General features: G+C 41.1%; 1 protein-coding gene across 1 annotated transcript in view; it reads left to right on the top strand.

Moving 5' to 3' along the window:
• Window positions 1-26,586, top strand: part of GRIP2 (glutamate receptor interacting protein 2) — a 409,705-nt gene that overhangs the window by 349,806 nt on the left and 33,313 nt on the right. Inside the window, exons 15-18 of the mRNA XM_043977635.1 lie at window positions 9,816-9,882; window positions 9,971-10,116; window positions 11,463-11,607; window positions 25,115-25,254. Of these exons, the coding sequence (XP_043833570.1) occupies window positions 9,816-9,882; window positions 9,971-10,116; window positions 11,463-11,607; window positions 25,115-25,254 (498 nt within the window). The remainder of the gene's footprint in view (window positions 1-9,815; window positions 9,883-9,970; window positions 10,117-11,462; window positions 11,608-25,114; window positions 25,255-26,586) is intronic.

Raw genomic sequence — 26,586 nt, 5'->3', positions numbered from 1 at the left:
CTACATCCCTCCTAACATCTGTCCTTCCACGGACAGCATCGCTCACATTTAAAACCTCCAAGATCTCTTTCACCCTTTGAGGCAGCTAGGTGGCGCCATTAGTGCACAGAGTACCTGAGTCAGGTAGACCTCAATCCTAATCTGGTCTCAGAAATTTGCTATCTGATTTACCCTGGGGATGTCACTTAATCCCTCTCTGCCTCAGGTTCCCCAAATGGGACTCATAACAGCACCTGCCTCCCAGGGTTGTTGTGAGGATCAAATGAGATAATATTTGTAAAGCACTTAGCAGTGTCTGGCACACAGTAGGTGCTTGATAAATGCTTGTTTCCTTCCCTTCCCCAGCTTCCTTTCTCTCAGTCTCTATATATAATCAGTTGCCAAGACCTATTAATTTTATCTCCACAATACTTCTCTGCTTCATCCCCTCTCCTCTATTTACATTGGCACAATCCTAATCCAGGCTTTCATCCCCTCTGGTCTAGATCATTATGAAAGCCTGCTGATTGGTATCTCAGCCTCCAGTCTCTTTCTTCTGCAAACCATCCTCCACACAGATGCTTCAGTCATCTTTCCCAATGCGCTGGTCAAAGCAAGCCACTCCCTTTCTCAGAAGCCTTCAGTGGCTCAAGTGAGAATAGAATTGCCTAGAAGATAAAATACAAACTCACAGGCTAGCAGGGAAAGGATTTTAGAGATCACTTTGTCCACCAACCCTCTCACTTTATAGTGGTGGAAAGTTCCTGAAGATCGTAGGAATAAAGTGAAGCTTCTAGCTGAGTTCTTTAAACTCTAAAGTTAGACCTCTTTCTGTTATGCTAAATGCTTTACTGAGGAATAGATGAGAAAAGAATGGCACAACTTGGCAGGGAAGTGGTATGGTATGGGGCAAAGACTCTGGATTTGGAATCAGAGAACCTAGGTACAAAGCCTATCCTTTGAAACCTTGGCCAAATCATCTTACCTCTGTGGGCTTTCTTTTTTTCTCTTCTGTAAACTGGGTCATTGGACTAAATGTTCTTTAATGTCCCTTCTAAATCAATTTCAGTGAGACTACAATGTAATATGATAGAGATGGATCCGGTGGGAAGAATGACCCTGGAGCAGCTAAAGGCATGTGGTGGAACTAAGTGGCCCATGCCACTGAAGGTCAACCTGCATGTCATCTTTGGTATAGATGCCATCACTTGCCACTCCAATCCTCCTCTTTGTTTGCAAAGTAAATACCTTGTCATCCTCCTGGCTTAGGTAAATTGTCCTCACTCTCTCTTAGAAATGTTTACTTTTCTGAGTTGGGCTTTAGAGCATTCAACTTAATTACATTTCAGCCAAATGCTTTATCTCAATCAATAAGGAGATACATCTGTACCCACAGAGGCATTGGTGCAATTGAGTTGTGGTATGTAACTCCTTCGAGGGAAATAATTCCTCAGTTGCTGACACCAAGCTTCCTATTAAAATCCCCAAACAGACTGGCCTTTGGAGTTCCTTCATCCATCATGGTGCCACACAGAGGGCATCCAGATCCCAGCTGGCATGGTGGGGAGGAGCTGGGAAGCAATTTAGAAAAAGGAAACAATGGCATTGATCATCTTTAGCTCTCCCCACCACTATTCCCCCCACCTACCCACATGCTCTTGGAATGTGGCTTTCTTCCTCCCTTCCCCTTAACAAGTACTGATTTATGATGGCTTGTTTCTAAAGTACAACAGTTTTATTTATTTAGTAAGCACCTATTGATAAGAATCTACGTACAAGATACTGTGAAAGGCAGAATGGATTATACAAAAGTAAGAGAAGTCATTGTGGTCTCTGCCCTCATGAAGCTTTTACTCCAATGGGTGGTTGCAATAAGTGGATACAAATACTCCTAGCTAAAGGCAGAATAGGAAAATATATGGAAAACGTATAAATACAGGGTAGAAAGTGACAGTTCCATGGGGCAGGTGCTATCTTTACTTTTAGAAACTATGCCCCTCAGAAACCTTCGCATAGGCGAAATAGGTGAAACCGTATGCTTGCTGAAAATGAATGATAGAACTCTTGTAGGAGGGGGAGAGACAAAGGAGAGCAATCCTCTAAGGAAAAGTTTGCATCATAAGAAGGGAAGAAGTACTAATGTGGAAGGGGAAACCAGGGGTATGAGAGGGGCAGCTTGGCAGCATGGAAGAGAGTTAAGGCCTGAAGAGCTGAAGCCATTGACCTGGAGAAAGGTGGGTAAGGCAGAGTTGACATGGTTCTGATGTTTGGGGTTCTTGTGCCAAGGAGACAATACACAAATTGTTGCTCTGAGACCAAGAGGAAAGTGATTGAAAAGAAACTGTAGGTGGTACCTTCTAATACTTAAGCAAAGTTTTCATACTCAAGCACCAGACCCCTGAACATCAGGGACAGGTTGATGGGGGGGGGGGGGTTAATTGGCTAAACTGATCATGAGGTGTTCCAAAAGAATTACATGACTCAGTGACTCAGTTTCCCGTTTTACTGCAATACTGTGAGTGAACAAGGGAGACCACCATGGAGGTATCTCGAATAGGGAGAAGAAGAATAGTTATCTTTACAGTGGGAAAAAGTAGATTATCTCTTCATTATCTTAATCTCCTCCTTGTGGGAGGTTCATAGGAGGTCTTATCCTAATTTGGACTTCCTGTCAGACCCAGAGGGTCTCTGTGTTTATGATCTCTCTTTACTTAAGATCTGGTTTCTAGGTGTCCTATCAACTAGGAATATTAATGGCTATTAATGGTTAATGGTCCCTGGTTACTGTCTGTTGATGGTGAGGGTTGACAGAGACAAACCCTCTTGGTTACAGTAAAAACACAAACCTTAGTTTCTCTGTTAACCCTTCTAGGTACTATTGATCAAATCTTGGGTTATTTGTTAAACCTTTTAGCCTCCTCCATCAAAGTTAGTGGTACTTTCTCTGTCTCCCTCCACCAGCACTTGGCTTTAACTCACCATGCCACCAAATATTCCTTTCACATTGCCGGCTTCCCCCTCACACTTTTAGCTCCCCTTCCTGCACCCCTCATTTCTCCTAAGGCTTGCACCTCTCACTCCCTTCTATAGATTCCCCTTTTAAAGTGGATGTGCTGGAAGTTGCTGAACTTGTTCCACAAAGTAAAGATGATATCCATCTTCTGGGCCTCCCCCCTTTCAATGTTACACATAGAAGAAAGAAAAAGAACCCCCAACATATCTGTAGAGATTTATAGATTACCAAACCTTCTTGGGTTTTAACTCATTGGAATATCACATTAACCTTGTTTGGGCAGGAATTGTTTAATCCATTTTAATAGATAAGGAAGTCCTGAGTTTAAGAGAGAGAATGACTTCCTTAAGAGCACATGTCAGGCTACAAAGAAAACAGATGGTGATGGTCATCCTACCATTACAAAGTAGAACTGTGGCTGGGTCTACTTTAATGAAGAGAGAGAACTCATTTCTAATAAGCTTCATGATTCCTTGTTTGCAAACGATGAAGTTACAGTACTTGAAAATGCTCATATTCTGCGCATGCTCCTAAGGACATGTGATGTTTATAATCTTAATTGTGGTCGCCAAAAAAATTAAAAGGCTTCAGTACTGTTTCATCAAGGAACACCTGTTCCTAGAAGAAACAGAGAGAAGGATTTTCTTAGCAAGCTTTCCCTGCCCTCCACCCTGAAAGATAGCACAGAAACAGTTCTTAATGTGGGGTCCTTGTGAGGTTGGGTTTTTTAATACTTCAATAACTGTTTTTTAGTATAATTGGCTTCCAAAAGGGTCTATGGCAAACAAAGAACTTAAGAACTCCTAGCATAAAGGAAATGATAGGCATCCTAGAATGAACTTTGAATCTCTAAATCAACCAGCTCCATATAAATAAGGTTTGATTAGACACACCTCTTCTGTCTATTAAGCATGGCATTGTGTAGTCTCTCCTTGGCCTCAACATAAGGGGAAGTGTAAGGGGAGTAAGCATTTATAAAGTCCCTTGCTCAGCCCCTGCTAGACAACTGCCAAGTACTTTACAAATATTATCTCTCATTTGATCCTCACAATAACCTTGGGAGGTAGGTGGTATTATTATCCCCATTTTACAGTTGAGAAAACTGAGGCAAACAGGTTCAGTGACTTTGCCCAATCACACAGTTAGTAAAGGTCTGATGCTGGATTTGAATTCAGGTCTTCTGCCTCCAGACCCAGCATTCTATCTACTCTGCCACCAGCTGCCTCAGCATTAAAGACTAAGAGACTGTCAAGGTTGGAAGGGCCCTTAGGACATAGAATGTTAGAGCTGGAAGAGCCCTTAGAAGAAAGAATGTCAAAGTTTGAAGGGACCTTGGGACATGCAATGTCAGAGCTAAAAGGGATGTTAAAGATCATCTATTTGAAAATTTTCATTTTTAGGGACTGCTAGGTGGTACAGTGCATAGAGCACCAGTCTTGGAGTCAGGAGATCCTGAGTTCAAATCCAGCCTTAGACATTTACTAGCTGTGTGACCCTGGGCAAGTCACTTAAACCCAGTTGCCTCCAAGAAAGAAAGAAATCCTTCATTTTTACAGAGAAGGGAGATTAATTAGTTGTAGGTCATGTAACTTGGCAATATCAGAGAGAGAGCCTGGTCCCAACCCTAGGCCCCTCAATCCCTTCCTTCTCTACCACATATTGTTTCTTTCTGAAAAGAATCTCCAAAAACACCCAAAGGAAACATCCTGCAACCCCTCTCTTTCTCACAACCCAGGCCCCATCCGTACCATTAGCTTTAAAGGTAATAGAACAATTATGGGTTGTAGAACAATCAATTACCAAATGTTTGCACATCTGGGAAGTTGTAAATTGGTTTTAAATAACTACTTTCTTGACTTGTAATTAACATGCTGTGAAAAAGAAACACAACCTTCTCCCTTTAATAATTCTAAATACATATTGATGTTTCAAGGTAGCAGGGAGAGTCTGGAGAAGCAAGCTGTGCCTTGTGTCCTTGTCAGATGGAGATGACCAATGCAGTGGTAGTCACAACCACTCCCAAAAGCCTGTTGAATGCTATTTGTTTTTAACCTGATTGCTGCACTAGAGAGAAATCTGTCCTGGGATTTGGGTGACCTGGGTATCAAGTCCTGCTTCTCCCATTCACCCCATATCACACAGGTGAATAAAGTAACTTTTGTAGCTGAATTAAAATGTCAGGATATAAATGTGTCCTTTGTAGGCTCTCTGAAAGCAGCAGTACAACCCCACTAATGGATAGTACCATAAGGCTGGTCCATGCACCCCATCCTGTTCCCATGATTTTGGTATCCTCTGCTCAGTCTCGATACTGTAAACATGATTTAATTCATGTAGCTTGAAAATCATGAATATTTGGGATGGTGTCATTGATTTAATGTATTGTTCTTAAGTAGAATTTTTATGGATCAGTGTTGTGTCTGCAGTTGTGGTCAACATTTCAATCTGTGGTAATGGCCCAGCTCCAATACCCTTTATTCATTGAGTGCTCTACCACATTTTGAGATTTGTTTTTGTAGTGTGGTGCTTTGTCATCTGTCAGTCCATGAAGGATAGCAAGCTTCTGATATATCTTGCTAGATTTTCGAGAGATACTAAATTTTTGTAGCATATAGTGTTGTGTTGCAGAAATTCTACCATTTCCTAGCATAAATGACATTGATTACAGAGTCCAGGTTTCTTAAGGATAATTCTTCTGTACTTTCAATTGACAGTGACCTGGTTCTGACTTGCCAACATAAATTCTTACCCTCTGTTTCCACAAACAAATCTGCATGATTCAGTCATTTGTTTGGATGTCTCTTTGCCAACATATTGTTGGTCAAGTTCATGCAGATGTTACCCGTGGAGGGCCTTTTGATTTCATTCATAAAACCTGACAATTCCATATAAAGGGAAACCACTTTTTGGGTTACATTCAACAAATCGAATGGCATATACCTTTTATTGGCTTTTAACTGTTGGTAGGTAAAGTGATACCTGCTTGTTCTAAAAGTATTTTTACAGGGTTTTTTTTAACTTGCTTATCTTATATTCTAAGAATGATTATCAGTCTTCTTCCTCCTTTTTTGGAGAGGAAGTGTTCTTCTTTCTATAGTTGCCTTTTCATGGGGTCTTTTATATTTCGTTAACATTATACTGGTTTTGGTAGGATACTTTGTAAATCTGTTATGGTCCATTTTACACTTCTGGAATTGTACATAAAGAGTAGTATTACATACATGTTCATTGACTTAAATGTGTTCTTCACTTCAGTTTTTATTTCAGAATGCCAATAAATCTTTTAATTTATTCAGCCACAACCTTCTATTCGATATCTTCATGTCATTGTGCTTTGACTGGAAGATATCTCTTTAGGTATCACCTTCATTCATTGGCTCAGCTTAACCTCTGAATTACATTTACCAAGTCCAGGTGGCATTTTTATTATCACTGGAGAAAGTGTCCATAAGATGAAAAAAATTGTTTAATATGTTTTTCTGTGAAGTTATAGAACTTGATATCATCCATGTACATCAAGTGATTTGTGCAATGTTTTGGAAGCCATACTTGGTTCTATTTAAGAGAGATGACAAGGGTTTTAAGCCTAAGCGGAATCATAATGGATTGAACTGTGTCCATGAAAAATACTGTATTTATCCATTGTTCTTGACATTATTGTGTTTTCAAAAGAGAACACTTTTCCATAATAGTAGTACATGAATAAGCCATGAATACAGAGCTGAGTCAAAGATGCTGAGGTAATCAACAAAAGCAGAATAAATGTCATGTCATTTGGGGGCAACGTATTCAATAACTACCAAATGCAGAAATTGTTCTTTATATTCCTGGAACTCTACGGCATACTCTTTTTTGGCTCCTCAGAGAATAAACTGTCTTCTTGTAAGTGCTTATAACTTATTGTAGGGATACATGCTGTGAATGCTGTGTATAAAGTATATAAGCATGTATATGGCTTCTATCTGCAGAGGTCACTAATGTTTTCATCTTTTGGTAATAGATATGTTCATACCTTGTGTTAGGAAAGGTGGTATCTGGCATGTGACTGGGAAACTAGGAAAGTACTTTGCTAGCAATTGATGTACCACCATGAAGTATTTGGACAAAAGATTATCCCTCTTATCCATCCTTGTCTTCTTCCATTTTTGCAGAGGAGCTGGAGTTTCAGTTATGTTACTCAATGCAACTGTTTTCTCTTTCATTATATTAACAGTATCTACACATTCTGTTTGCCGTTTGATCCAACTTTCATATTTGTTGTGTTGTTCATTTTGTTGTTCTTTCAACTATAAGAGAAACAACCCAGGATCCTAACCCCAAGAGCCTTGGGAATAGCAATGCTTATAGCCCAGTCCCCTCAGACATCACCCTGGGAAAGCAAACCCTTGGGAAGCATTCTAGCTATTGTTCCTACAGGTGCTACAATTACAGCTACTAAATAAAGACCCAGAAAAGAAAACTCTTGTCAATAAAGTCCTTGGCATTGTCCAGGGACTCAACATCAGAAACTGACCTGAATTTTCCAGTGGGAATCACAGTAAAGAGGAGGCATTAACAACTGCTTTGCCACTCCCCCTTAAGGACCACTGGACTTTTCCATCTCATTTGCAGCTAAAACCTTCCCTATGTCTTGTGTCTCCTTGTTAGAATGTGAACTTGTGGAGGGCAGGAATTATCTGTCCTTTCTCTTTGTCTTCCCAAATCTTAGCATAGTGCTCTGAACACAGCAAGCAAACACTTGATAAATTTTTCATTCATTCATTCAATCATAGAGATGACCAGAAATTTTCCACCTTTCTTTGACAGTTCTATCTCACCTTTGCCTCTCAAGCCTCTAGAGTCAAATTTTTGATGGATGTTAAATTGCTTCTCTTGTCTTTTTGTGTTACTTTACCTCCATCTATCATCTCGTCCTTTTTTTACCTTTGCTTCCAGTTGCTGATTAGGGGAATCTGGAATTTGTGATAGGTTTTTATTTTCCAGATTCCTTTCTTCCATTTCTACTATGTGGACCACCAAGACGTTGATGTCTCATAATCATCAATAGTAATCATAAAGTATGATATGATATGGTATGGTATAATGTGGTATGGTGTGATATGTGATGTGATGTAATATAATCTGAGATAGGATGTGATGTGCTATTCTCTTATAATCATAGATAATAGTTAGCATTTATAAACTATTTTAAGATTTACCATGTGCTTTACATATATTATCTCATATAATCCTCACAACTCTGTGAGGTAGGTACTATTTTTATCCCCATTTCACAGATGAAACACTGAACCACAGAGAGGTTAAGTGCCCAGGGTCACATAACTAATAAATGTTTGAAGAAAGATTTTTTTTTTAATTAGATCTTTCTGACTCCAAGCTCTATGAGCCACCTAGGTGCCTTCTCACATAGGGGTTCTTAACCTTGGGTCCATGGACTTGCCTATATGTGTGTGTATACACACATATGTATATATGTATTATATACACACACACTTCACTTATGTATATATTTCACTTATATATATACACATCTATGTATATATATATATTTAAACTACATGATTATGATTGGTTTCCTTTGCAATACTATATATACATATAAACATGTATACACATATAGTATATATAGTATGTATATATATATATGATATATATGTAGTATACATTTGAGAATAGTATTCTGAGAAGGGGACCATAGGCTTGACCAGACTGCCCAAGGGGTCTATGCACCACAAAGGGTTAAGAGTACCCCTGTTGTTAGGGCCCTTCTTTAGCTAGTCAAGAGCTTTGCCAAGGTGCTTTTGCCATGGTGGTGTTTGAAGCCATCTTTGGAGAGATTCCCTTATAGCTTTGCCTTTCCTCCTTTGGTTTTCACCATGACAAAGGCTGTTGTGTGTGGGTCTTGAGATGTTGTTCCACTCTGGGTCAAATACCATAAGAAAGCATCCATTCATGATGGTGATAACACATACCAGCATTTTGTAATGACTTGCTTTGATATAATTGGTCTGGTAGTTGGATTCAGGCCATCAGACTCAAAAAGGTCTCTCTGGAATTCCATTGTGTGTGTCCATCTCATTTTCAAAGTGTCATGAGACAGTCAATGCTGTTTTGTTATTAAATATGATTTCTGGAGTTGTCACTGAAAATATTCACTTGAGCCCTTAAGCTTTTCTCTCTGCAACTAGTCCTAAGAGAAATTTGTTCCTTTGTTGTTGTTGTTTGTTTTTTTTAATTTTTTCTTTCTTTTTTTCTTTTTTTTTTTTTTTTGGTGAGGCAATTGGGGTTAAGTGACTTGCCCAGAGTCACACAGCTAGTAAGTGGTAAGTGTCTGAGGCCGGATTTGAACTCAGGTACTCCTGACTCCAGGGCCAGTGCTCTATCCACTGCGCCACCTACCTGCCCCTGTTCCTTTGTTTTTAACGCTCTTCTTTCTTGTTCTTTTGTATATGTTGAAATGTCTGCTCCTGTTGATTATTTCCAAGTTCACAGTCAAAAGGCAAATTAAAACAAAAAGTTTTAATGTTAGAATTTCAGTCACCAGGCAGGAGATGGGAGAAAATGTGGGGACAAGGAAAGCCTTTCCGGTGTCCTCAAAAATTCCCCCATGAAGGTGAGCATAGTTCAGTTCAGCCCTGGCAGAATGGCTGGTCAGGAAGCTGTAGAAAAGGACAAATCAGCAGAGCCATCTTGGCCAGGGATGCTTATTCTAGCTCTTCCCTTTTGAATGGCCTTGCTTCCTGCAGCTTCTGATTTTTCCCGTAGCCGACTAAAGGAGCCTGACCCACCCTATTTTCCTCTCTCCCTTCCACTCCCACCCCAGCTGCAAGCAGGAAGCCTGGAGAGCCTTTGATTATCTCTGACATCAAGAAGGGGAGCGTGGCACACAGGTTAGTGTCCTGGGGCACTGAGGACAGGAGGAAGGGTGAGCAGCCACCATATGCATGCTCCCTCCACATCTTTCCTTCCTTCCCCTAGGACGGGCACACTGGAGCCAGGGGACAAGCTGCTTGCCATTGACAACATCAGACTGGACAACTGCTCCATGGAGGATGCTGTACAGATTCTGAGGCAATGTGAGGACCTGGTGAAACTGAAGATTAGGAAAGATGAAGACAACTCAGGTATGGAACTGTTCCCCAAAGCACTCTAGGTCCTGGCCTTCTTCCCAGGAGCAAATGGGCCACCAGCTTATTCTGGTGTCCTGGTTTGTCAGCTGGGTTGTGCCTGGGTAGATTTAATGCTCCCCCATCTCCCATGATCACCTACACACACACACACACACACACACACACACACACACACACAAACCAGAAGTGAAGCATTTCCTTCTTATTCTCTGAAAGAAAATTTCCTGTGTATGAAGTCCAGAGGGACCTGGGTCTAGTCTTAACTCCTGTGGATGTGGTGTTATTTTTGCCTTACAGCTTCCTTAGTCTGTGGCTGACCACGTAGAGAGCTCAGTTTAAAGAAGTTCGGAAGAGCTAAAGACACAGTATTATAGAATCAGAACAGATAAATTTATAAATAGATGGAGACTTACATTAAGTGAATACTGTAGGCCAAGCACTGGGGATACAAGGGAAAGCAAGCTAGACAAATACCACCTTCAGTCTAGAGTTTATATTCTAATGGGGGAGGAGAATAGTATGCATGGCATGGCATGGGGTGGCATGAAGTAGTCTGGTTATCAGAGCCAAGTGACCCGGGAGCTGAGCCCAGAGTTGTAATGGGGGTGGGAAGATAAGGATGATGGCCAGAGTGTAGGCCAGCAGGAAACAACCCAGGGCATCTATCAATCAACTGATCAGGAAGCATTAATTAAGCGCCTACTATGTGTTATATGCTATACTAGGCACCCAACATACAATAACAGAAATTACTCAAAAATTGTGTAAATATGTACTTTTCTTTTTTTTTTTTTGGTGGATTGATTCAATTTAACTCAATGAATTATATAAATTTTTACCTTTTTATTTTTCAACTAAATACAATACATTCTGGGTATCAGTTATGTTTATCTGGCATCATTGGCATAGAAGGAACCTCACAAGCCAGTGAGTCCAATCCCCTCATTTTTTAAATAAGAAAACTGAGACCCCAAAATGGTAAGTGACTTTCCCAAGGTCACACAAGAAGTATCAGAGATAGGATTTGAACCTGGTGGTTTTCTCTGGCTTTCAGAACCAAGTGCTACTTTAGAGTGGCTGACAGCCCAAAGAAACCCTCTACTTCAGAAGCTTTCAGCAGCCAGCACACCCACTCTGTCACCCCCAGTCATAGAACCATGACATCTTCCCTTCACCTACAATGCAGCAAGGGACAGATGTTCTCTTTCAGAGTCAACATTCCTCATGTGCCTGAAATTTCTGCTGATAAAACTGACTGGCTCCCTTCCCCATCCTCCCATCTCCATCTCTTCCCAATGAGTCCATTTCTCTAGAAGTCATCCTCCCTCTTCTCATTTCAGATGAACAGGAAACTACAGGCGCTATCATTTACACAGTGGAGTTGAAGAGGTACGGGGGCCCACTGGGTATAACTATCTCAGGGACCGAGGAGCCTTTCGATCCAATTGTCATCTCTGGATTGACCAAGCGAGGACTGGCAGAGAGGTGAGGTCTGGGCCCCACTCAGGCCCAGAGATCTGGGGAAACAGGTGATTTGAGGGAGGATGCCTACAGAGGCATCTCTGGGAGGGAGGGGAGGTGGGGCAAGGAGGAGTGGTTGGGGTGGGGGAAGAGCAATAATAACAGCAACAACAACTATATAATAAATCCCACTTAAAATTTATATACTTTTTCAAATTAAACTTTATTAATGTTTTTTAACTCATCTATATTTTCCAATGCCTACCCTCCCCAAGATCAATTCATTATGACACAGGGGAAAAAAGAGGAGGAAAATCATACCCATAGATCAACAAATTCTGACATTACATGTAGTATTGCATGCTTCTCACCCTCCACTTCTCAAGGATACAAGATGTTCCTTCTCATATCTCTTCCTTGGGCCCAAGATCAGTAATTATAATTTTGCAGCGTTTCATTTTCATTGTCTTGCAGTGTTCTTTCCATTCTCATTGTTGTAGTCATTGTGTCTATTGTTTGTATGGTTCTACTTGCTTTAATTTGCATCATTATGTCTTCCCATGCTTCTCTGCATTCATCATATTCACCCTTCCATACAACACAGTAATACTCTATTTCTTTCATTCACCACAACTTGTTTAAACATTTCCCAATCAATAGGCATTCTTGTTGTTTTCAATTCTTTTTGACTACAAGAAAAAAAAGGCTGCCATAAATATTTTGGTGTATTTCTGGGCAAAATTTCCTTTTTCTGTCACTGGCCTCTTTATGGAAGGAAAGAAGGAAATAATAATGTATTAAGTACCTACTATGTGCCAGACACTATGCCAATTGCTTTACAAATATTATCTTATTTCATCCTCAAAACAGTTCTTGAAAGGTAGGTGCTATTATTAACCCCATTTTACAGTTGAAGAAACTGAGTCAGACAGCAGTTAAGTGACTTACTGGGGGTCACACAGCTAGTAAATGTCTAAGGCCATATTTGAATTCAGTTCTTCTGACTCTAGGCCCAGTGCTCACCTCACCATGTCACCTAGCTGCCTTGGAGAATAAACCCAGCAATGGAACCTCAGGGTCAAAGAATATAGATATTTAATTCATTTTCTTATAAACATGTTCCCATTTTAAAGTTTCTAGGACACTTTAGATACATTAACTCATTCCATCATTATCAATTATCATCATTAATAATCATCTTTATTATCAAGCTCATTTTGTGGATGTAGAAACTGAGGCACACAGAAATGTGGCAGCTTGTCCAGGGTCATACAAGTAGTATAAGGGTACAGGAATTGGGAGTAGGGGCTCAGGTCAGGTTGGACCAAGTCATCTACAAGATTCTTTTCAATTCTAAAATACACATGGAAGTTTTATGCCTCTGAGATTCCAGATTATCAAACCTAAGATTTTATCAATTCAAAGAGTCTTCCTTCCATGGTGCTAAGGGATGTGGGCACACCCACCACAAAATACACAAATGACATTCTCTGGCAACAAGCGCTCTCCTTCCTTGGGTGTTAAAAGCTTTGGACCCAAAAGTAAATGGAGGCCAGGTGTGTTTCCTTTTTTGAGATAAATTGGTTTAGTAGAGAGAGCCCTGGCCTTTGTAGTTGGGACTTTTGCCAGCTGCAACAGAGTCTACCCCATTGGGACATTGTGAGTATCTGAAGCCTATTAGCCATCAAATAGAATTCTCTGTGAAAATGCAGATGTTGACAAAATATAAAACATGGTTACATCCAACCCCTGGGATGCTGTGTTCATGGGAATGGCTATCACCTAAAAAGCAAGCCTTCACTTAGTGAGTGTGGTGTGAAGACAATGGATAAAACTTTTTCAGTGTATAGATGTTGGGTAAGACAAACTACCTTTTATTTCAAACTTACATAATTTCCCCCAACTAATTGGTACTCACAAAGTTTCCACCTCAGGATGCCCTCTCTATTCACTGAAGAAATATTCTAGAGATTCCTCTGAATAGAGAAATTCTTGACTATCTGTCCCCAAAGAAATGCTTTGGATAGTTATGTTCCCTTCAAAATTCTGTAAGTTTTGCTGGTTTCATTATTGGGGTATGGGAGAAAGGAAATGTTATTAGTTAAGGGTTAATTGTTTTTAATACCCAAAAGAAAGAAGTCTTGGGTTCAAATCCCTTGTTCTGATATTTACCATTTGTAGGAACTTGAACAAATTTGCTATCCTTCTCCGGACCTTGGTTTCTTCCATTTATAAAATGAGAAATCTCATTTAATGATCTTTAGGTCTTTTCTTATAGCTAACATTTATATGATGCTTTATTCCTTCAATAAACATTTATTTTAGCAAGTTAGTCAGGCAATGAACATTTAAGTGCCTGCCATGTGCCAGACACTATTCTAAGCACTGGATATACAAAGAAAGGCAAATGACAATCCCTTCCCTTGAAGAGCTCCCAATACAATAACACAGATGACCATGTACCAATAAGCTATTCAGAGAATAAATTAAAAATGCTCATCAGAGGGAAGGCACTAGAATTAAGGGAAGTGGTGAAGGTTTACTATAGAAGGTGAAATTGTAGCTGGGACTTGAAGGAGGCCAGACAAGCCAAGAGGTGGAGATGAAGAGAGAGGGCATTCCAAGCATGGGGACAGCCAGTGAAAATGCCTGACTGCCAAGTTTCTGAGACAAGATTTGACCTCGTCTTAGAGTCTTGCTGCCCCAAGCCTATTCATTTTTCTTTGCGCAAAGAGTCTACAGATAACGGCTATTCAAGTATCTGAGAAAAGTAGCCTGGGATAAGTATTTATTGTGTGTGGTCCACAGAATAGCAAGTCTCTTTTTGCTATTAATGGTGGGGATTTGGAGCAGTGTTAAGAAGAGAAGCCACAGATTTTGAGGGTTCCTGACTTCTTTCGTAGATTTTGTTACACACTTAATCTCTTCCACTGGGATAGCCCATGGTAAGTGTGTGAGAAATGCTGGTTGCTTCAAAAGACTTGGAGATGTCTAGACTGTAGAAGAGAATGCGATGAGTGTGTAATATCTCCAATGATTGAAAGGTTAGCCGTATGTGACAGGGAGTAGATTTGCTCTTCATAGGAAAAAAAAAAACCAGGAGCTCTGCATGAAAGTTACAGAAAGAAAGACCAAGTCAATAGAAGGAAGCATTTCTTAAATATGACAGCTATCCCGCCAAGGAATGAGCTGCCTTTATAGGGAGTGGCTCCCTTTCCTTGGAAGTCATAAGATCCTGCATCTAGAGCGGGAAGGATCCTCAGAGGCTAGCTACTCCTTTTTATACATGAGGAAGCTGAGACCCAGAGGAATGATGTGATTTGCCCACGGTCACAAACATCAGAAGTGGGATGTGGATCCAGTTTTTCCAACTCCAAAATGAGCATTTGTCCTGCTAACTATTCAAGCAGATGAGGTGTACCTCTGCTCCCCTATTGCCCAGAGTGCTGGAGAGAGAATTCCTGCATTGACTGGGTAGATTAGATGCCTTTTATGAGTCTATGGCTTTGATACGGTTTACAAATTTCTAAACTTCAGTCTCATCTGATCCTTTGATTAATGTACTTGTAGATGTTTGTTTTCTTCCGAAGGAATTAATGACCTACAAAGGGCACTGACCAGAGGAGAGAAGAGAGTGACATCAATTCTAACCTTCTCTTTTCTCATCTGCTTCTTCTTCCTAACCAGTGACCAGCAATTACCCAGAGGTTCACTGGGAGGTGAATGGTTCTCATACAATAAGAAAGATCTTTCCATGGGATCATGGAGCTGAGAAGGACCACAGAGGTCATCTAGTCCCAGCCACTCCCATTACAGATGATTGAGCTGAGGCTCTGAGAGGTCAAGCAATTTGCCTAGTGTCACATACTTTGTATCAGAGTCAAGGTTTGAAGCCTAGTCCTTTGATTCCAAATCTAATATTTGATTGGATTTTTTTTCTTCCTGCTAGACCACGTAACTACATCTATAAGGGAGCTTGAATCCCAAAAGACAGCTGTTTTGCAATGAAAGGAGTACTGGCCTGGGGTTCTGGAGGTCTAGGTCCTAATTCTTAATCTGCCTCTAAGTTACTGTGGGACCTTGGGAAAAACATTTCCCTTCTATGGCCTTCAGTTTTGATCTAATTCAAATAAAGATTGAGGGAGAGAGAGAGAGAGAGAGAGAGAGAGAGAGAGAGAGAGAGAGAGAGAGAGAGAGAGAGAGAGAGAGAGAGAGAAACATTTAAGTAAAGAAATCAGTTGGTGCTGGAAGAGGTGGTGCTGGATTGTAGATTAGGTGATTGGAGAGGTAGGTGGGAGCCAGAATGTGGAGAGTTGGACTCTATGACCTCTGAAGTCTTTCCCATCTCTGACCTTTTGTGTACTGTACTGTAGAATAGACAGAGAGACAAAGGACAGAGCATTTATTAAGTACTTACTATGTGACAAGCATTTGCTAAAGCACTGAGAATACAAATATAAACAAAAAGAAAGCCAGTCCCTGCCCTCAAAGAGCTTACATTTTAATAAGAAAGACAAATACTAGGGAAATGTGAAAAGAGGGGTATGGTGTACACATGTAGTGGCAAGGCTGGAGAGGTTTGGTGGGAGCGGGGGGGTCTGGCCACAGCCCAGGGGAGGGAGTGGAGATGATGACCCAAGTGGAGATGCATAACTGGAGAGGTCCAGAAGGTGCCTGCAGCCCTCCCACTAACTAATTTGGTTGCTCTCTCCTTAACTAATCCCAGACCTTTGCCAGGTCTCATCCCACTCCATGGTGAGCCTTGAAGGGCATAGTTTGCTGGATCTGAATATAGAAATTTACAGGATGGCCAATATCTCCGATGACCATGCAGTGAAAAACAGACACATCTAATGGAGGGAAAACTGGACCACCTGGGAGAAGCAGCATGGGTCCTTATTTCTTCCAGATGTGTTATTTCTCTCCTTGATGCACACCTGGGTTTTGTTCTGATATGGGTTCAGGCAGCCTTAGCGGTGGCCCTTCTCATTGCTGCCTCTCTTTTTGCCTGAGAAAGAAATTTGGAGTCCTTATTGAGGATGTGTGGAGCAAGTGCTCAATACTGAAGGGGAGGGGCAAGGGGCAGTGAGAGTAAGGAAGGAGGGGCATCCGAGAACAGATCTTTGAAGCACAAGTCACATGGAGGGATGGTAGAAATGCAATGGAAGGCCAGGCCAGGCCTGGCAAGTGACCCATGCCTATCTCTCTAACCAGAGAGGTTAGGGTTTCTGGTTGATATGGCATCTCCATGGGAGCTGTATTAGCATTTTGGTATCTCTTCTAGACCTTGGCAGATATAAATATCTGAAGCCCTATGTCTTTCTGAACTGGAAAAGAAAAAAAATCAGGAGAGGAGCCTGCAACCCTCCAACCATGCTCTCTCTTTCTTCCCGTGTGTCCTTCCCCTTCATCAGAGAAGGAATGCTCTAGACCTGTGATTTCCTCTTTGCAGGGGTGCTCCAAGTGTGGAAATTCCCTCTGCCAATGAAAATCATCAACTCTTGTGTAATACAAACTTAGAAAAGCTGCTCAGGCTTAGAGAGTTAAGTGGCTTGTCCATGACCACATAGCTAGGATGCATCAGACTCAGGTCTTCCTGAAATAAAGCCTGGCCATGCTGCCTCCCCATACCTTGCCCTAAATCCTTCATAGAGGATGCACCTCCCATGCTGAAGGCCTTTTTCTGATTCTTTTTATGATTTTGCAGATAAAGGAGAAGCACTCAGGCTGCCCAGCTGTTCTCTCTCAGTCTTGGACACATGACCAGCCTACTTCCTTTTGCCACCATTCATGGTTCCTTGTATTCCATTTCTTACAAGCCATCACTGGTAATATGCAGCAGCTGACTTAGACACCCCCATTTTCTATTGAAAACTTTGCGCCATTTCCCAGATTCAATCCATCTCCCTTCTCTCTTTCTATTGGATTCTATGCCCAGCTCATTGTCCTTCTGCCTCTTCGGACCCAGATGTATGAGTTAATGGACTAGCTCAACGGGCTGTCCTACCCAAACACATATCACTGTGCTCTTTCCTGACTTGGTTTTATTTGCATGGGTGACAAAAGCCAAACTCTTTTGAGTGACCCCGGGTCACATTTAATAAAGTACTGCTACCACTTCCTAGAGCTGCATGCAATCAGCAAGGCTGTCATAAATATGAAGCGTTGCTCTTTAAACAATGGCTGGGTTCAACAGGAGTGTGGTGGGAAGCTCAGGAAATGAAGCCATCACCATACTGGAGGCTAATAATAATACTAATAATACTGATAACAAATAATAATCATCATCATAACTGACATTTCGAGAGCACTTGAAGGTTTGCAAAGTGCTTTACATTCATTATCTCATTTGAGCTTCATAACGCTCCAGGAAGCAGGTGTCATTATTCTCCCCATTTAACACCCGAGGTTCATTACAGTTTAAATGACTTGCCCAAGGTCACACAGCTAGTAAGTATTTAAGGCAGAATTGCCAGACTAAGGGATTTCTGATTCCAAGTTCAACCCTCCTTCCACTATATTCACAATAAAGGCTTAATAAATCATCTTCATTCATTTAATTTATTCACAATGCCACACTTCCTCCTTAACACAATAATATATAGAACTTTAAGGATTACAGAGTGCTTTTTTCAACAATCCTGTGGTATATGTGCTGTTATTATCCCCATTTTACAGAGAAGGGTGCTGAGGCTGAGAGTTGTTAAGTGACTTGCCCAGGGTCGCACAGCTGGGAGGTGTCTGAGACAGAATTTGAATTGTCTTCCTGACACTATAGTGTCACTGTGCCACCTAGTGGCCACTAGATGCTAGACACCATGTTGTATACAGAGCTTATTTGTCAGGCTAGACCCAAAGAGCAGTCATTATTAATCCAGTTTCAACCTGGAAGGAGGTCTCTCATGCTATGCTATGGGGATTTATGTTTTCCCTTGGCTATTTTATCATCTTAATTAATGACTAGATAAAGGCATAGGATGGCATACTTTTCAAATTGGCAGATGGCACAAAGTTGGGATGAATAATCACCACACAATGACAGAGTCGGGATTCAAAAGGATTGTTCTAGCCTAGATTTGGGGGTTGAAGGGAGGTAGAGAGACATTAGAGATATCTTCCAAGATATGAAGGAATGTCATGAGAAGATTTAGATTTATTCAGTTGGGGCCCCAAAGGCAGAACTAAAAACAATGGGTCAGAGTTGCAAGGAGGAATTTAAGCTTAATGAAAAGGAAACATTTCATAGCAAGCAGAGCTGTCTCAAAGTAGGCAGGATGCTGTATTGAGAAGCAATGGATTCCTCTTTCTTATAGATCTGAAAGAAGCTGGTTGACCGCTTGTCATTTATGCTGTAGAGGAATTTCTTTTTCCCATTATGGGTTGGAATAGTTGGCCACTGAGATCCATTCCAACTCTGATTCTATGATGATGACATATTTTCAAATAGAGATACTTAAGAAAGTTGCTTCAATGAAGAGTTATGAGCAATCTATGATTAGCGTATTCATATATCTACATATAAGTGGATGTTGCTAAAGGAATTGACAATATTGTTCTCTTGAGTAGGTTGAACATGCCCTTTATTACTTTGTTCATCCTGTCTGTGTCCTCAACAAACCCTCTCGTCAGTAGTGTTGACATCTACTGAAGTATCTGCCCAAGCTCTGGTTCCCAGGAACCCAAAATAATAAAGTCACGTTTAGTGATTTGGTAGCAGAGCTGGTACTAGAACCCAGTATTCCTACCTCCTAGTCCCATGTTCTTCTTACTAGATAGCAGATGAAATGTAAATAAACTAAATGAAGGAGAAATCAATTAGTTACTTCCTCTTGCTCCATTGTAGTAACTGGTCTAGTTAAATAGCAAGAGCAAGAAAAATGTCAGCCTAGAAACTTCTCAGAGTTAATTGACCACTTTGGGCCCAGATGGGATCCTCCATTAGTTTCATAAAACTCCACAAATGATTCTTTAATGGAGAAACATCCTCTGTTGAGTGTGAATGGATTTCCCTTATGACTTTTGCAGAATACTGGGCATGAACAGGGAGATAGTGCTGACACCTAGTGGAGAATCACAGGACTGCAGGCTATTTTGTCCCGCTTTTAAGGGTAGTCTTTAGATTCTAAGGAATGGTGAACCCAGGCACGAATCCCATCTACAATATCTCTGACAATACTCATCCAGCCTCCACTTGAAGACACTTAGTGGTAAGGAATACCACTGCTTTTTTCCCCCCATGCTGCTTCAAAAGGCACTTCATTCCAATATCATAGCAAATTTGTCTAGACATTGAGACAAAGTTTGCTTTCTTTGACTTGAAGCACATCTAGATTTCCAAGACCTCTAGTTATTCTATGGACACAAATCTACAAAAGGAAAGAACGAAGGGGGTAGCTAGGTGGCCCAGTGGATAAAACACTGGCCCTGGATTCAGCAGGACCTGAGTTCAAATCTGGCCTCAGACACTTAACACTTACTAGCTGTGTGACCCTGAGCAAGTCACTTAACCCTCATTGCTCCATCCCACCCCCCAAAAAAGAAAGGATGCTTCACTGGTCCCTTTTGGAAGGAGAGATTTGGAGATAGCATTGATATAGTGGAAAGAAAGCTGGAACTAACATGAGAAGACTTGGGTTTGGATCTCAGCTCTGCAACTTATTATCTGTGTGACCTTAGACAGGTCACTGATTTCTCTTTGCCTCAGTTTTCTCATTTTTAAAATGAGAGAGTTAGACTCAGGGTCCCTTCAAGTTCTAAATTTATGCTCCTATAAAAATATGCCTTTCCTACAGCTTAGAATTATGCCTAAAACTCAATAGAAGTCATAACTCATATAACCAAGAGCAGACCTAAGTAGGTCATCATAAAGCACATATTTAAATTTGGAAAAGACCTTAAAGATTATCTAATGTAATTCCCTCATTTTTTCCTAATTAAATTTGTTTTTTCCATTTTTAAAAAATTTTAGCATTTATTTTTTATCCTAACAACTAGGGAAAAATAAAGAAAAACAAAATTATTTTAACAAATCAGCATAGTCAAGTGATATTAGCCATGTCCAAAAATATGTCTCATTCTCCCTGTTATGTCCATCATCTCTCTATTGATAAGGGGGTAGCATTCTTCATGATTGGTGCTCTGGAATCATAACTCATCATTGTGTGATCAGAGTTCTTAAGTCTTTCAAAATCATTCATTTGTACAATATGATCATCTAGTGTGAATCCTTTACCTGGTTCTGCTCACTTCACTCTATATCAGTCAGAAATAAGAGGGGTCTTAGGACAAAGAACATCAGATGTAGGAGGACCCTTTAGAATAGAAAATACCAGTACTGGAAGTAATCTCAGAATAGACTGTCAGAGCTAGAAGAGAAAGAATAGTGCATCTTAGAACATGAAATGGCAGATGTGAGAGGGTTCTTAGAAAAGAGAATGTCAGGGTGAGAAGAAGCCTTAGAATGGGGAATGTTAGACCTAGAAAGGACTTTAGAATATAGAATTTCAGACCTTGGAATTCTCCTTAGGATAGAAAATACAAGGACTGGAAGTGATCTTAGAATAGGGTATATTAGAGCTAACAGGAAAAAGGAGGACTTTAGAACAGAGCATCAAATGTCAAAGTACTTTACACCTTATCTTATTAGATCCTCACAACATTAGTTAGATTAGTGCTATTACCATCCCCATTTCACAGATGAGTAAACTGATGCAGAGAGAGGTTTAAATGACTCCCCTAAGGTCACACAGGCAGTGTCTGAAGCCGAAATTGAGCTCAGGACTTGTTGACTCGAAATCCAGCACTCTGTGCACTATGGTGCCACCTAGTGGCCCCAAAAGAGGCATCCTGTCCAGGAGGCAAGATCTCATGGTCCTTCTGCCTGATCAGACCAGATCTGGAGTTTTGTGTTGGGTCTGAAGTCCTAAAGTTTAGGAAGCACATGGAGAAGTCAGGAAGCATCTAGTAGAGGGCAGCCAGGATGGTAAAGGGTCTTGAGTTCTTGCTATAGGAGGACTGGTTAAAGGAACCTAGGACAGAGATGCCTTAGAGGAGGCCTACTCTGTGTCTTCATATATTTATCCCATGGAAGGGCATTGGGTTGGTTCTGCTTGGCCCCCAAGGGAAGAACAAGGAACAGTGGGGGGGGATTGATTTAGGCTGGATGTCATCAAACACCTCTAATGATGTGCACTGTACCCACGCAGACTGGGCTGCCTTGGAAGGGGCTGGAGATGCCCTTTGGTGGGAACTTCGGACAAAGACTAGGTGATCAATAGTTAGGTACGGGGAAAAGAGAATTGTTTTTCAGGCATGGTTTGGGCCGCTGAGGTCCCTGGAAGACCCAAAGTGCAATGACTCTGCATCTGCAAGAGACTGGGAAGAGAAAGAATTGTTGAATGGTTCTGAAACAGCTGAGTGATGTGTCATTTGAAAATATATGGAGGTGCCTATCTCTGTCCTAAGTTATAGGGAACCTAGCCGGGGTTTCTAATATATTGCTACTTATAAATTAGAGGCTGCTGCACCAGTTTAGGTCATTAAACATTTATTAAATTATATTAAATGTTAGTAAAGAGAGAGAGCACATTGCTCCAGAATTAGAATCCCTACATACCTAGTTAGAAAAGAGGGGGTGGGGCATGTGGCTGCCTCCTCCAGCATCCCAGGCCCAGCATAAAATCTCAGGATGGGGAGAGGCCCAGTGAGAAGAGTAGGGGAGAGAAGAGAGTGACCTCCCTCCCAGCAAAGATTTTTATCCTCTCTCAGGTAGAGGTGGGTCACTGCACATTGATACAAGCTAATTGGCCAGTCTGTTGGTTGACATGACTTGGGGCAGTCGCCTAAGTGAGTTAACTTGTTTTAGGTAGTCAGGAAGGTCAATATACATTTCTTTTGCAATTCTACTGACTCTGGGCTGGCTTTAAAATAGGTCAGGCAAGGCTCTCTTGAGTGGGAGGCCTTCAAAAAACCATTATTTTCTCACAAAGATAAGGGAAACAGTTTGGGGGTTAGTTCATAGGATGTAGGCTGGAGAGGACCCGAAAGGAGATGTCACCTGGTCCAACCTCATTTTACAGAGGAGGGGATGGAGGCCCACCCAGTGTCATATAGTCAATACCTGGGGCAGATCTGGGATTTGAAGTCCTATCTTCTGCCCTGCATGTAGAACTCTTTCCACAATACTGCAGGAAGAACTTTATGATTGACTGAGTCAGGACGCCTTGGTTTTTTGCCCAACACTTTAACAAACTAGTCTTGTGACTTTGGGCAACTTACCTTCATCTCCTCTAGGCTTCAGTGTCCTGCTCTATAAAGTGAGGGGTGAAAGGAGCTTATTTCTTTTCTTTTCTTTCTTTCTTTCTTTTTTTTTGGTGTGAGGCAATTAGGGTTAAGTGACTTGCCCAGGGTCACACAGCTAGTAAGTGTTAAATGTCTGAGGCCGGATTTGAACTCAGGTCCTCCTGAATCCAGGGCCAGTGCTCTATCCACTGTGCCACCTACCTGCCCCAGGAGCTTATTTCTAAGCTCTAGGGTTCCATATTCCAAGATCTCTTCTAGCTGTGGCTTCTAAAGTCTATGATCTTTCATGTTTAGGGTCTCCGCTCATTGTCACAGGCTAGATAGCCTTATCAGAGAAAATAGGGAATGGCCAAGAAAAACCTTGAATGTCCCTGGCACAGAGCAGTCAGGTCCTTGACCACCTGACAGATGATTTGGAAAGTTTAGGAACAATTCAGTTGGCAAATGTTTTTTATATGATTGCATCATACTGGGCTTTCCAAGGATTACAAAAAATGAATAACAGTCCTTGGGTACTTCAGTCTCACAACTCATCAAATAAAACTAATACACATGAAACAACACAAAGATACATATTTGCTTATGTGATAAGTTGTCTGGTAGATACCATGATATATGCTTTCCTATGACATCTGGAATGGTCAGGGGAAGGCATCATGGGGAAACTGGTACTTACGATGGCCCTTGAAGGATAGGTAGGGTTGTACCAGGCAGAAGGGAGACTATGCTAAGGCAGAGAGGTGGGCAGGCAGAAGAGGGGATAGGTCCTGAACTACCCCAAATTTGGTTGACTGGGTGAACCCAGAGAAGGAAGAGAATGGGGACTATGGGAAGAGCAGACCCAGACCTACAAAGAGAATTCTTTAATTCAACAATTGAGCAAAAGCGATTTAGAGTAACTGTTATTCTGGGCACTAGGAGTATGAAGATAAGAATGAAATCACTCCTGCCCTCAGGGAACTTATATTCTACTGAAGGGCATAACATGTGTACAAATAAGTACACACAAAGTGATACAAAGTAATTTCAAGAGGGAGAATGCTAATTAGAGCAGGACCTGTACTTTAAAGGAAGTTTGGGATTCTATGGATATAGATTCTACATATTCTATATCTATGTTCTATTGATATAGATTGGAGGCAGCTAGGTGATACAGTGGATAGAGTACTGGAACTGAAGTTGGGAGGGCCTGACTTCAAATCTGACCTCAAACACTTAGTAGCTATGTGAACCTGGGCAAGTCACTTAACCCCATTTGCCTTAAACATCCTGGGCCATCTCCAGCCATCCGGATCTATATCTTGCCACTGGATCCAGATGGCTCTGGAGGAGAGAATGAGGTTGGTGACCTTGCACAGCCTTCCCTCACTTAAATCCAATTCACTGCAAGTCATGACATCACTTGATGTCATGGTCCTCTTCCAGAATATGAAGGACAAACAATTGATATAGATTCTATATATGCTTTATTTACTTTTAATAAATATTTTATTTAAATTTTTGAGTTTCAAATTCTACCCCTTCTTCCCTCTCTACCCTCCCCACTCCCTGATGCAGTAAGCAATCAGCTACACATTATACATGTGTGATTATGAAAAAGATTACCATTCTATATATTCTTTATCTATATTCTAGTGACATAGAGTCTATATATTTTCTCCATATTCTATTGATATAGTCTATACATTCTCTACATTATATTGATAAAGATGTTATATATTTTATAGATTTAGATTCTATATATTCTATGGAGGGGGCAGCTAGGTGGCACAGTAGATAAAGTACTGGCCCTGGATTCAGGAGGACCTGAGTTCAAACCCAGTCTCAGGCACTTGACACTTACTAGCAGTGTGACCCTGGGCAAGTCACTTATCCCTTGTTGCCCTGCAAAAAAAATTAATAAAATATAGATTCTATGGATATAGATTCTATATACTCTATTGTTATATTCTAAAGCTATGGATTTCATAGAAATAGGGGTGAAGAAATGCATTTCAGGCATGGATGACCATTTATACAAAGGCATAGAGGTGAGAGATGGAACATTGAGCCTGGGCAAGAATGATGGATTTTTGCCTCTGGCAGACTCCCCCTTACCTATCCAGGTTGTGAGGTCCTGAATGCCAAGCAAGAAATTGGTTTGACCCTTCAGACTGCATCACCTGTGGGCTCTGAGAGACAGTTTGCTGCATCTAATGCCAGCCCCTGTGTCTTTGTGCCATCTCCTTAGGACTGGAGCCATCCATGTTGGTGACCGGATCTTAGCCATCAATAATGTGAGCCTTAAGGGCAAGCCCCTCAGTGAAGCCATTCATCTCCTCCAAATGGCAGGGGAAACAGTCACCCTAAAGATCAAAAAGCAAATGGAGCGTGAGTATATCACCATATCTCTTATAGATAAAAGTAGCTTAAGTTTCTGGGAGTGGGGCAAGGGTTAGGAATAGGAAATGGAGCATCCACTACATGAAAGACACTCCCTATTTTCCTTCACATTGGGTTTTATCACACACATACCCCACCTCTCTTTTGGAATGTGCTGAAAGACTTCAAACATACTTGGCTGGGGGGTAGGGGAGTGAGTTTGGTGAATTTATAGGATAACATAAAATGGGCAGGCACGGATGAGTTCACAGACTCATGTGAGGACCAGAGCATCACTGGACAGCTCCCAAAAAGTCATCTCTTCTTTATATTGAGATGGCTTAACACTCATTTTGTTTCGAGTTCTGGTATGTGACCCAGGGCAAATCATTTCCCTTATCCAGGTCTCATTTTCCTCATGTGTAAAATGAAAGGGTTGAGCAAGAACTAAAGTGTCTGTTAGCTATCCATATTATGAGTGGTACTATGATGATGGACCTACTAGGGAAAAAAACCTATAAAATAGTGATTATTCTAAAGCAGGGATGGAAGTTTGAAGGAGACCAAAGGGGGAAAAAAATTACATCCTTAGCTGTGTCAGTGACTTGCTGTGGGATTCTGGACTAGTTGCCTAACCTCTCTGTGCCTCAGGTGCACCATCTGTAAGATGTAAAGAATGAGTACTATCCAATCCTTGCCACATTGGTACATCAGAAGGACTACATCAAAGATATGCTGGTAAATGTTTAACAATCAGCTCTCCAAAGGAAAAAAAATATATATGCATGAAATACTTTTAACTTTAATCTGTGTGATTTTTCTGCCTCACTTTCTTAAGTCTGGAAAATCAACAAAATAATCAAGCTCTGATTTGTGGTGTTTTTCATTTTCCAAGGTATAAATATTCACACTGAAGAGTTTAACGATCAGATTTTGTAAGTATGTTGGAGCTGGTTTCAGCACACCACTAGGCTGCAGATGCTTTGAAATCCTTTAAGGAAAGATACCATGTAGATTTACAGAATTGAGCCACTTATAAATCAGAACATTTCTCCTCTTCTCTGTCAGAGCCTGATCCAGCCCTTTGGTATAGAGAGTGCCTAAAACTTCTGACTCTCCCAGTTAACATACAACACAGGAGAGCATAAACATAGATATGTAGGGAAACCCAAAGCCAGAGTATCACTGACCCTCAACACTTTGGTCTCTCCTGCCTGCTGGTTCATGCTTCTTCAAAACCCATGGTTAGGGTGCAGCTAGGTGGCTCAGTGGATAGAGCACCAGCCCTGGATTCAGGAGGACCTGAGTTCAAATACAGCCTCAGACACTTGACACTTACCA

This window comes from Dromiciops gliroides, chromosome 1 (genome assembly GCF_019393635.1).
Source record: "Dromiciops gliroides isolate mDroGli1 chromosome 1, mDroGli1.pri, whole genome shotgun sequence".
Lineage (NCBI taxonomy): Eukaryota > Metazoa > Chordata > Mammalia > Microbiotheria > Microbiotheriidae > Dromiciops > Dromiciops gliroides.
Note: the sequence above shows the minus strand (reverse complement) of the source record. Positions and strands in the feature narration are given on the sequence as shown.